Raw genomic sequence first — 12814 nt, forward strand, 5'->3', positions numbered from 1 at the left:
CAAATGGCTTAATTCAACAAGCGCACCATTCACAATCATGTTATATGGCCACTATCGCTTTTTCGAGTGCCACATGTAGAGAAACGTGCATGAAAGAGAATACTTGAGGGCTCGAAATACTGATTCAAAAAAGCGCTACTCTATGTCTGACTGATGGAATTGACTTACGATACAACAAAAACAGACACACAAAAAAAATGCAAGAGAAACGACTGTTTTTTTTAGATAATAACATGTTGATACATGAGGACTGTTCGCTGCAACTCTGGCAGTTTTTTTCATATACAATGAGGTCCGAATTGTACGGGCAGGACGTCTTAACGTTTCCAATTACGCTTCCACAGATTTGAAGAGCATTTTTCAAGAGGTGTTGAGCAGCCTTTTTCAAGAGGTATTTAGCAGCCGAGCAGATATTTGATGGAAAAGCGTATTTTAGAGCCCGTCGGTAGTATGAATTTTAAGGCGTAAGGAAACGCAGCTGCGCCGTTGGCTCTTCGATATAGGATTGATCTGCTGACAAGGGCGTGTTTGATGCTCAACCGCTGCGTTGAAAATAGAGTTGAATCTGATTTCGCTTCTAGAAACGGGGAGGCTACTGCACACGTTTGAAGAAACCTATTTGGATATCACGCGAAACTTAGTCTAAGAATCCTTGTGAAAATTGTGAAAACAAAAGCAAATTGCCGCCATCTCCATATTTTTGGATTCAAGATAAATTATCTTGCCACTGAGAATGATCGCCCCATTTCAGTGCTGCTAGCTGTTGTTTCCCGGGAGTTGGTTGGACTAGATTGTACCCCACAAAGTTCACGACAGTCAATTTTTCCCGGTAAGATGAAAAACAATCTCAAACTACACTCGAAAGCGAATCTCGAGTCTAAATAGTGTTCATATAGGCGCCGATTTCGAAAATAGGCATTTACAGGCACTTATAGGCATTCAGGCACAAACGTCAAAATTGGAATTTATAGGCGCTATAAAAACACCATAGAAGCCCTTCTTAACATCTGACTCATGCTCATATATCAAAGTGGGGCGATAGGAGTGCGAGGAACAGAATAGGCATTCCCCTAAAATCTGGTCTCTAGTAATAAGTAGTCGACCATTTGTGTCCCGTAGTTGTTTACTGTTCAAGGTTTTCGCCGCTGCTTAGGTGTTTGTTCGTGTAAAACTGTACCAATTGTTCATTTTATCCTACTATTACTTCCTCACTTCTCCTTCCCAGATCTCTTTTCGTACTAGGCTACAACAGACAAAAGTACAGCCCTCCGTACGGCGCGCTTATCGAAAATCTATCTCAACACTGGCGGATTTACCATTCAGCAAACAACGCGCGCGCGACATCCTCCAGAGCTGAATGCCGACACGTGTTACGACTGCGCCGCAAATGTCGGCGGGAGCGTCTTACAAGAAACTCGCGGCCCGTTTGACGCAAATGGGCGCCTCTTGTCTCCCTTTCCTCCCACTCTTGCGCGGGCGCGTTTCCTCCCGAAAGAGGTGCGAAAGCGCGCGCGCGCACCTCCCCCCTGCTTAATTACAGCGCCGTCTTGTAAGCACCCTTTCAAACTTCGCTTAAGAGAAGCTTTCGGCACCAGAGGCAATTAGCACTTATTTCCCGCCTCCGCTGCGCGTTATTGTAAATCCTTCGCCTTCTTAAGGCGACCGTCTCAGCTTTCGCCACGCTTTCCCTTCCCCTTGCCGTTGTAACCTTTGTATTTCCCAGCTCGCTTTGTTTGCCCTGTGTCTCCTCGTGTTTCCTGTTTTCATCACTCGTTTTGTTTTTGTTTACTTCATTCGGAAATTTCAGAGAGAAACGTGTGTGCGATGAAAAGCAGAGTGTAAAGGGGCGAGCCAGGCGGAGTACCGGGGCATCCATGCGTCCGGTTGTCACGAAAATGCCTTCGGGGCATAATTAGAGGAACAACAAGAACCTCGTGTGAGCCCCCTGATACGCCTGTTTTGAAGGAGCTCGCGTGGATGATGTTGCCCGCCCTTCCTCGGGCCCCGATTCCCCGCGATAACCAGCGGGAACGTGGGGAGAAAAAAGATAAAAGCTCCCTTTTTGTCCTTGGTTTGTCCATCTGCACATTTTGAGAATTCATCTTTGGTGTTTCCTTCGGCACGTGAACTCAATTCAGTACGGTATATTACTTTGTTTTTCGATTAATGCACTGGTTATTTACACTCGGGTTGCACTCGGCGACTATTTTAGCTCCGTTTATAGAACCAGTTCTTTGGCAATACCAAGGTTTCAAAATACTGGTAAGAAATGTACGAAAAGAAGTTACCAAATGCATGCAATTATGTTTGTATGTATGTATGTATGTATGTATGTATGTATGTATGTATGTATGTATGTATGTATGTATGTATGTATGTATGTATGTATGTATGTATGTATGTATGTATGTATGTACGTAGGTAGGTATTTATGTGCCAACCTATATATACATGCATGCTTGTATGCATAGGTACGCACTGTATAACTATACTCTGACAAGCATGTATCAATAGATACCACCAAGGCAATTTGGCATACACCGCCTCCGCGTCGACGGTGCGTGATGGCAACTGAGGACTGTCCTACAGATTCTCATGACTGCCTCTCGACAATCTATCTCCGAACAAAATACAGCCACTCCAGCCTAGATAGCTATTCGATGTGTCGTGTAATGAGCGATTGTGGCCACGTCTCATGCCTTCAGAGTACAGCGCCCAGCGTACATACATGCATCGTGCATTCCAAAAGCTCACTCGGTGTACTGAAGGAAAAGACTGCCGTATAGAACTTTCTCGACTGTTAATCGTGCGGAGATGGCAGCTTGCTTACTTCAATCAACGTGATCCTCCCCTTTCCCTCTTCATTTGCCTCCCGAGCTTCCCCACCCCTTTTTCCCTTTCCCGACTCACTCGCGCACGAAACCATTTGTATCAACATCCACCTTCTTCCAGTTTTGCCTTCTTGTCTCTCTCCATCTTCCGCTCTTCGGTTACCAAAACAGGAGGAAGGTGTGCTCGCCAGTGGAAATACAGAAAGGGAAGAAGAAATAGGGAGGAGGTATAGTAGGAGTGAGGGGAAGTACAGTTCCTGTCAAAGAAGGAGGAAGTGGGGAGGGTCGGAAGGAGCGCATCTGAAAGGGAAGGTGCATGCGGTCGCGGGGAGACCAGAATTAGGGAGCTTTTTCTCATGGGCAGGCGCCAAGATGGAAAAAAAAAGGGAAGGAGAAAGCGGAGAACGCCTAAGGAGGCCGAGTCATTTGTCAGTCCGACTTTTCCCCGCTCCCCCTTCCCTCCACTTTCCTCCTCCCCCCACTTTCTTCATCTTCTCTATCCGCCCGTCGAATGTCTCCCCCCTCACTCACTGCCGCCTCTTCTTCCGTTTCTCGTGGCCGGGACTGGACAAATTAGCGCCCGCGCTCTGTACTCTCGGCGGTGAAAGTGAAATAAAGTACGGAGGCGAAAGCCAACAGGAGGATATGGGCATTGTGTTCGCTACGTACGCGGGAATTTCAGAAGAGCATCGCGTTGGCTTTTGTTTCGAAGGAAAAAAAGGACTACTTAATGCGTGAGTGGGATAAGACAAGCAGAAGAGAACAGTTTTCATGGTTTTCTCGGAGGGGAAGAGAAAGAAAAAAAGAAAAAAAAAAAGGAACGGAGATTGCTGACACTTAAGTGACGAGGCGGGAAACTGCCGAAGTACACAACGCTTATCACAACTGGAAACAAAAATTTCAATACACCATTTAACATGTTAAGTGGATACAAAACTAAATGAAACTTTCTGGCCATACAAACAAAAACTTCAATGTGGTGTTTCAGCTTTTGTACAAAGATATAATTGCTCCCCCTGCAAGCCACTTCGCAAACTGCCAACTATTAGAGGCAGCATTCTCCCATCAAACCCCGGGATAAATTTACGCAGCAATCACCTTCACTTTGTTGTGGCCGAATAAAAACAAGAAAGGTCTCTTTCACGGGTGACCAAAGTATTGGAAAGGGGTACGGTAGACACAACGATGACGATACATTGAGAAATCCACCATTTAAATCAGAATGCCTTCAGAGGCTGGAGAGTAACGTAGAGAGGTTCGCCTCGCTTGTCCGACACCATTGAGGGCTCCCTCAACTAAACCAGAAAGCTCAAATGCTTAGCAACAAATTGTGTCTCTAGTTTTGTCGCTCGAGCTTTTGATAAGCAGCACAAGACAAACAGTTCGCGTTCGTGAAAGAAAAAGTTACAGAAAGTCAAGCGTGTAATAGCGGCATTCGCAGCCCACACTAACGTTGGGCGCTGCACTTGCAACAGAAGTGGTTGCGGTTGCTAGACGGTTACGTTTTGGTCCCAAGAGCAAACAGCGGCTTTGCGCAAGCGGATTTAGGGTGCGTTACACAACCCCACTACTTCGCGCATGAGTAAGGCAAACCGAATCTCTTTTTATAGCTTCCTTTTTTATACAATTCTTCCCCTATGTGGTACCCACTGACGGCACGTAGTTTAGTTTAGCTCGGAGTAAGAACGTTGGCGTTGCTCAACAAAACCAACGTGCGTAACACACATCTGTTACTTCCCCTACATGTCAAGAAAACGAAGGAAAAGGCGGTTTTTCCTGTTATAATTTACCTTGTATTCTTTCCCTCATCTTCGGTACACACCGACGGCACTTAAGTGTCCAGAAATTTCCTTTTCAAATAGGGAAAATAAAGAATACGGACGCGCCACCACGACAACGCCCAGAATTGTTCCCGACACACGCTTTCTCCGAGACTCCTCCGAAATGGTCTTGCAAACAGGCCCAAACAAAGGACCCGTAAGGACGTCTCGCCAAATTAGCCAAGGAAGGGTCCGGTGAGGAAATGGGGAGTATAAAGAAAGAGCTCACAGAAAAACAGAAGAAACTGTAGAAACGAAAGGGAGCCACAAAAACCTGGTTACCAAAACCGTGGAAGAGGCAGAAAAAAGGGAAGTCGCGGAGGAAGAGATAATCTAGAGCCAGCGAAAGCCTGGGCTGCCGGGAGGGAGGGCAGGGCGTCTTTAATCACAAGCGCCTCGGCTCCACAACTCATTTGCGTTGGGGATCGCGCCGCTCCTCCTTGTCTGCACGCAGCGCGTCTCCCTGAACACCGAAACAGAAACACACAAAATATCCACGCGGCCGGTAGTGTAGGCTAACACGACCGAAAAAGAGCAGCTCTGCGCAAATGAAGGAGGCACCGGCGGCCGCAAGCGGCCAGGGAAGGAGTAGTCGTGGTAGGACCCGTACGTACCAACACCGACAAGATAGCCGGGAAGCCTCTGTGGAGATTAAATGTCGCCTAGAAACGGCTCTGCTGACGTCATTGATCAAGTCTAAAGGGCATCACCATGCGGTAGCCAGACCCGGTATGTCCAGCCAACCGTTTACAGGAGATAAATCAATTAGTCCTAGTTACTTGTCCTATTTTTCTGAATGGTGTTTCTCACACGAAAACGCAGAATAGGCCGGAGAGGCGGACGGTACTGTAGAGCCACCGCCGCGACAAAGGCCGGGCGGGCGCCAACGCAACATAACGAAGTGGCGAGGTCTATCCTACAGTGGGTGTTATTAAAAGTGCCTTTGCGTGTTTGTGCAAAACCAAAATGCCTTTTTTTTTGTTGCTCATGAGTTTTTTATTATTATTATTGTCTCGCCTTGTCCGCTAGACTTTGTCAAAGCCTTCTGCTAAATTTGTTTCGGTAGTTTCGCCGGATTTGTGTGGCTTTAAACTGCCGCATTCGTTCTAATCTTGAGTGTCGGGAATCTGTCGGGGCAGTGCTTGGTTCGTGTTTGGTTGCTCGATTGATTCGCTCACTCCCCGCTCTTTCAATTCAAGCGCGTATACACTTTCATGCGTCTGCCCCGCCTTGCCTTCCTTTTGTAGCCCTCTGCGCTTCGCCTTTCCTTTTTTTTCTATTAATGTCCTTGCAACTGCCCTTGCCTTTCGCGCACATGATGTCAACAGGCCCAGTTCTCCCCGTGAGAATGCGGTCGGTCACGCGTGAACTTCGGACCAGCGTGGTCCCCAACCCGTCCTTCGCAGACAGCACCTCACTCCCGCTGCCTGCTCATTCCTGTGTAGTTTTTTCCTTCTCTTTTCTATGACCCGCTATCGAAACATTCTGTAGCTTCGTTATCTGTGTACACTTTTCGCGTTTTCTCTCTTGTCGCTTGTTTGCGTATAAACACTCACTTTTTGCTGCGAGTTTTGTCCCTAGCTTGTTGAGTCTTGGCTGTGATAAGCTCGACACGACACGGCCAAGGTTGGGCGTGGCCCCGGGCAAGCGCTTGGCGAAAGCGACCGACTCCCGTCGTGAGCAAACAACGTATTGCTACACGTATAACACACACACTCTTCTGATTACTTTCCATTTATATACCTCCGCTTCGTTGTCCTCGTATACCAGTACGAACGGCGCCCGAGGTGTTACAAACTCTGGCAGGTATATTGTCTTTGTATAGGACAATGGGGGGGAAACGCGTGTGCTTCTAGTCTACGCATTAACGGCGCATCCCGTCCGCTACGGATTCCCTCATACTTGCCCCGTTTATGAGCCTCGACAAGGAAAAGCACCATGGCGAGAATTCGTGCTTATTGTTTCTGTTCAGCGTGTCTTGTAGTGCTGATTTCGTGTGCGTCTGTTGTTAGAGAAGTAAGTTCCGGACTTCGCTTGACTTCATGGTACCTCGAAAAAGGCTCAACATTCTGGAACACGACCGTCACGGATATTTTGTGAATGATCTCTACACGTAGGAATGTTCTTGAAGCAATTACAGAGAAAAATTTACAAGACCGTTTCACAAGGGGAATGCCCGCATATCGCGAGAGCGCGTTCTTTCTCTCATTTCTGCCGTCCCTGGCAATCTAGTTAGCCTCCTATTTCTTATCTTATTACTTGTCCTAGGGTTTATCTAATTATTTCTATACCATTTCAGTTGCGGAGCATCGCTTGGTTATTCGTGGAAGAAGACGACACGCTCAGAATGCTCCCGTCTACAGGGCCACATATGCGCACCGACTACCCTGGGTGTTGCCTTGCAACGCGCTTTCTTGCCCGCCCAGCATTCTTTCCCTCTACGACCTTCATTGAGATGTATCCCACTCTGACAGATCACCGTTGGCCAGCAGCGGTGTCACTGCAAAACGAATATTCCGCTGTTTCATACAAGCTTCGTACACCTGCGACGTTCAACCACGCCACGAATCGTAAAATTGAGGACGTACGCCAGACGCTCATTAAAACGAACTCAGTTAAAACGAATTTCATGGTTAGGACGAACAACGGTTTTGCTCTCTTGTAACGAGCACGATGCAAAAAACGACCGCGTAAGAAGAATTTCTGATCTACGAACAAATTTTCATGGTCCCTTCGAGTTCGCCTTAACGGGCGTTTCTTGTATACATTAAAATGTTTTCACAATTTTTGTACTGACTTGCATTACCCTAATTTATGCAGACGGTTCAGTGACGCGGTATGCGGTAAACTGATTGAGGTCTCCCCGGTGTGAAAAGAAACATGTTTCTCTTAATTGTCTTTTTTATAGCTCCGCTGGGGTTCAAGCTACGTACACTCTCTGTTGGGGCTCTGGTAACACATTTATAAGTCCTATCCGCGGGCGCAGTTTTCAGCATAATAATTATTTATGAAATGCTGGTCACGCCTACGTAAACCTCTTAAGGTCATACAAAGCTATACAGTGCGCTGGCACGAGTCAGGCGACAATTTTACACCTTTCTGGAGAACTGATGAGAGCGGGAAGGCTTAAATAGTGAATGATGGAGAGCGAGTGGAGGTGAAATAGCGATTTACTCGGCAAGAAGAGGCAACGAGACTCGATTCCGGAAGAGCATTCGTGAGTTCCCCACGGTCACAAGCGCAGACAGCCAGCGGCCCTGCAAACTGCGAAGAAGTTGCGTCCTCCAAGTGAGATTAAACAGCCTCTGTCTGGATGAATCAATTAATTCTGTTATTCAATAAGCAACTGGCTTATGTAAGCAAGCGTTAATGCTACAACACCGCTACAGCACCGTCTGCTACAAAACCGTCCATTCAGTTCACTCGCGCATTGTTGTGTACGCCAGCAAGAGAAAACCTGTGAACAAAGAGAAGGCACATAAATAAAAACGAACTAATGCCCCATATATGTGCTCTGTAATTTCTATCTATAAAAGAGGATTAAAGTAAAGCTGTTGATTTTCATTCAAATGTCCTACTCGCGGGTTCTGCTATCACCCCTGTGCTGACGTCATCGGGATATTATTCTTCAGTCTTTAAAAGTTGGGCTTCCTTTTACAAAAACAAAATCGCGACCGGCAAGATTTGATTGGGTAGTAGTATGGCTGTTTTTTAAGGCTTTGAAACTAGGGGATGCGAGTTTTTAGTAAAGCTACAACATTGAGCACTTCCGAACAAATGAGAGGTTCTGAAGGGTCAAGGATTGGGCGTGTTGGTTCATAGTCATACAGTAAACATAGCCCACTCACAACACAGGACGAAGCCAGGACGGGACAAGCGCTAACTTTCAGCAATTAGTTTATTGCAGAACCCGAGCATATAGACACATCTGGCTAGCAAGAGGATAAAAGGAAAAGGAAAAAAAAAACATCAAAACGAAAGATGAGTGAAGAAGACCAAACACGTGCCACCTACGACAAGAAGTCAAGCTGATAAAGCCACAGACGGGCTGCTGACACAGCAATGCGTATGTGGCTTCATCAAAACTAGAGCCGCTGGTTCTGATACAGCCGCAGACGGCTTGCTGTGCCAGCAGCCCGTCTGTGGCCTTATCAGCTTGACTTCTTGTCGTAGGTGGCACGTGTTTGGTCTTCTTCACTCATCTTTCGTTTTGATGTTTTTTTTTTTCGTTTTCCTCGTATCCTCTTGCTAGCCAAATAGGTCTATATGCTCGAGTTCTGCAATAAACTAATTGCTGAAAGTTAGCGCTTGTCCCGTCCTGGCTTCGTCCTGTGTTGGGAGTGGGCTATGTTTTCTGTGTGACAATGAGAGGTTGTTTTTTCCTATAGCGCTCAATGATTTAGGGTTGCGTTGTTGCATAAAAGCCCTTTCCAAGACTTTGCCTGTAGGAAAGCATCTGTAGGAATGCACGTTTTCGCTGCGAAGAATAAAAAAGGAGGGGAAAGGCCTGGTACTACCGGGGGAAACCATGCGATGCTCGCGCTTCTAAAGAACTAAAGTGTGCGCTCTAGTACTCTCATTTTTGCGTACCGAGTGTGCAGTCAGGTCCGCCGCAATTAATTATCAACCGCGAGGCCACTCCTGTTGGGGTATTGAAAGCTATGAGGCTTCATGTCAGTCTCAAGGATTCACATTAGTGCAAGAGACTTCGTAAATGAAAGACATACTCCATTAGGCTACCGTTGAAAACTTTGCAGCTATTCCAACCTTTCCACTAAACAAACGTCGTTGTGCTCTCGGCTGGAACCAACATCTAGTCGATATTAATTTTTTTTAAATGAATACCAGTTGTTCAACCCCGCTTTCTTCGAAGGTCAACCTCAGAAACGTCGCCCGTTAGATAGTTTGATTTAGGTTTCAAATAAGGTGCTCGTATCTCCTTCAGAAAATATGACGTATTCATGAAATAGATGTTCATGGTTTAGACTTAGCTAATGCGAACGCCTCGTTAATTCAACAGCGTTCTCGCGCCAAGGAGAATATTGAGACGACCAATCAGTCAGAACTGTCGTCTCGTCATGCACGCGGTAACTCCAGAAGTTCAGAGAAGGATACAGATCATAACCAGCTAGTTTGGGTAAATCACGGGTTGTGACGAAACGAAGTTGAAACACAGGTTAGCTGTCAACTAGGCGCTCGGAGGTCGGTGCAGATGTCGATCGGCTAGTTTCGGACATCACGGGTGGCAAGAAGATTAGCCAACAGAAGTGTTTCCCGTCCCTTTTAAATAGTCCCCCTGGCGTTTTCGAGGAAATGAACGGACTTACCGTAGGCGACGTACGCCGCAGCTGCAATCCAGAGCGCGCCGTGAAGCCAGTGCTCCAGAGACATCCCGCACCGGCGACAGGAAGCCCCGTCGAACCGCGCCGCCGAAGTCATTGCACGACGCGTCGACGCAGCGTCAGTCATCGCGTTTCATCGGCGCCACGTGTGCTGCAACTTTGTCCCGTCGTCGGCTTCAGGAGTCCTGCCGACAGTCGACCTTACGACGCCTGGCCGTCATCGTTTTTCGACTTGCCGAAAGTTACCGCCAGTTGGTGGCGCTAAGGCTGCGGAGTTGTCTCTTCGTGGAGATTTAACAACTTTGCGATGATCAGTCGAGTTTGAACTGCCGTCACGGAAGTCACGCCGTCTCCACTTCGTCAGTGTAGTCTTTCTCTTTAAATTTAGACAAGTACGAACACTTTGAAATCCCTCAAGTAAGTGACCTGACTCATCGAAGCGCAGTGGCCACACCCTTGACTATTTCCTCGAAGCGGTGAAGCACTTGTTATGTATGGCGGCTTTTCTCATATTGCTGTCATTTTGCGAAGTTACCATTTCGGTATTCTTTATGCATTCTTTTTTCTATTAATGACTCTTTTTATTTTATTTTACACACTTCGTTCCCAAATGACACTGCTGTTTCAACGTGCTATACTCCACTGCACCGAGAAAACGTGTCTTAAACGGTGTCTGTAGCCTTGGGCAGCAATGATATCATATAAACCAGCTTGCGTTTACGATTTTTTTTTTCGATTGTAAATTAATTAGCACTGAATTGAGGCTTGCTCGATTGACTTCACTATTACTGTACTGCCTTTTCTCGCAAGCAAATTATTTCCTTGTGTGATCCTTAATGCGTTCTTCTCACTATCTCACTTGCATCTTCAAGTCAGCGTCGCGAGTTTTCTCATTATACGACTTCAACAAACTGGCTCAAACTTGCCCGCCTAATCTCGTTTCACAAAAGCAATGTACCGCGCACGAGGTAAGTTTTCCGTTGACGCGGCAGTCAGCACAGCGCATTCAAATCTGCACTTCTTCGTCGCCCAAATAACTCCGGGTACTTGCCCAACACTGCAAAGTGTTCGACGACACGCGCTGGTCACGACACACACACAGATTCCCGCCCTTCGTCACAAAGAGCCTGTCGTTGAGTCAACGAACGCCAACAAGTCGTCCCCGTCAGCCGGTGCGACAGCGGTAGTTAGAGCGCCGCACTTTTTCGAAGCCTGTCTCCAAAACGGCTTTGACAATGAGGAAACCGCAGCGTCAACGCGGCCAAGCGAAGGAACTGCTGGAACGACGGTGGTCGTCGCTTGCAAGGCCTGCGTCGGTCAACAGCGCGGAGACGTGCCGGCCCAGACGGCTGGCATCGGGCGACGGCGGCCGTCCCGAGACGGGACTCCTCCGGGGGAAGCGGCGTGGGCAAGGGGGAACGAAAAAGGGGAACACGACTGGGCGGCGAGAAGGCCCGCGAACGAGAGGGAGCGGTGGCGGCGCAAAAACTCCGGAGAGCTCGAGCGCCGGTGCCCGCTCCAAACGAGATTCTCGTTTCGGCTTTCCCGGGGCTCGGACATTTATTAGATTGTGGGAGGGGCGAACCGAGGAAACGATCGGAGCGCCACCGACGCCACGCCGTGTGCCGCGCGCTCCCTGCTTCTGCGTCCCTTTTCTCCTCCTCTTCCCTTTTTTCTCTCTCTCTCCCCGATCCCCCTTTGCCTTTCTTCCTCAATCTCTCATTCCCTTCTTGCCTATCAGGCCTACACTCCCCACATCTCTTAGCTGTATTTTCTGTTTTCCTCCTCACTTGTTTTGCGACCTTTCTCAATGCATCTTTTGCTCGCTTCTGTGCTAATTTCGACATTTTGTTTTTGTTGTTGTTGTGTCGTTGTTTCTTTTTCAGACTCTCAGTGGAAGGTCCTTGTTAAATTGCTGAGCTGACATTTTCATTCCAGGTTCGGGTATTTGTCTTCTCTGCTCACTGCCCCTGGAGCTTTCCTGTTGGCCCTCCAGGCCTGGTCATCCAAGATACATTCTTCCTTTAAAAGCGAGCTAAACACATACAACTGTTGCACCCTCTGTAATATTGTAAAGAAATCAGCGAAAACTCGAATTCACAACGCTTAGCCCATTGCAAGCAAGCGCTCACCATTCAGTGCTCCCTGTATTTTATAAAGAATACTGCGCGGAGTTTGATGAGTTTTGATAACGTGGCGCAACCACGCGTTAGCTCTATTGAGAGCATCGTGGTTGAAACTTGGTAAAGGAGCCAGGGTGCAAAGATCATACTTGTCGGTGCACTGCAAAGATTGGCCCCCAATTTTCCGTTCTCGTCTAAAAAGCCGCACAACGGATAAACAACGTCCAAATAAACAAATCGAAATAACTGTGAGAGACCATACGCTCACAAACTCCATCGAAACCTCCATCAAATTGAATTAGGCACACTTCTGATCCAGAAATATCCCATAAACCGGGTTGTTGGTGGATATACAGGAATTGAAAGGAAGAGGAATCTTGGAAGCGTCTACCATGCTGGAAGCACTGCGTTACCAGTGCGCTCACATTGTTGCCTGAAATGAGATATAGACATTCTCAAACAGGCGAAATAAGATAATATTTGGAGAAGTACATCCCCACACTTTTTGAAGGGGTTGGTAATTGACTGTGGCTGGATATTTTTTTAGACCCGAAATCTTCGCCTTTTCGTTCTGTTTTGGGGAGATTTCCAGCCTCATTCATGAATTACGGTGCATCATCGTGCGAATAAACCGGGTTAAGCTCGGGAACTGGTCTGTCTGCGATTAATTATCTCCCCTCCATCGAATCGCGTCCGTT

General features: G+C 47.3%; 1 protein-coding gene across 1 annotated transcript in view; it reads right to left on the minus strand.

The window, feature by feature from the left end:
• Nucleotides 1-11511, minus strand: part of LOC144169629 (neurotrimin-like) — a 229012-nt gene extending 217501 nt beyond the window's left edge. The window contains exon 1 of the mRNA XM_077698883.1: nucleotides 9979-11511. Coding sequence (XP_077555009.1) covers nucleotides 9979-10120 — 142 coding nt within the window. The 5' untranslated portion in view covers nucleotides 10121-11511. The remainder of the gene's footprint in view (nucleotides 1-9978) is intronic.
• Nucleotides 11512-12814: the final 1303 nt, after the last annotated feature.

The sequence above is a fragment of the Haemaphysalis longicornis genome, unplaced genomic scaffold (genome assembly GCF_048455015.1).
Source record: "Haemaphysalis longicornis isolate Haplotype H1 unplaced genomic scaffold, Haemaphysalis longicornis Haplotype H1 scaffold_2, whole genome shotgun sequence".
NCBI lineage: Eukaryota > Metazoa > Arthropoda > Arachnida > Ixodida > Ixodidae > Haemaphysalis > Haemaphysalis longicornis.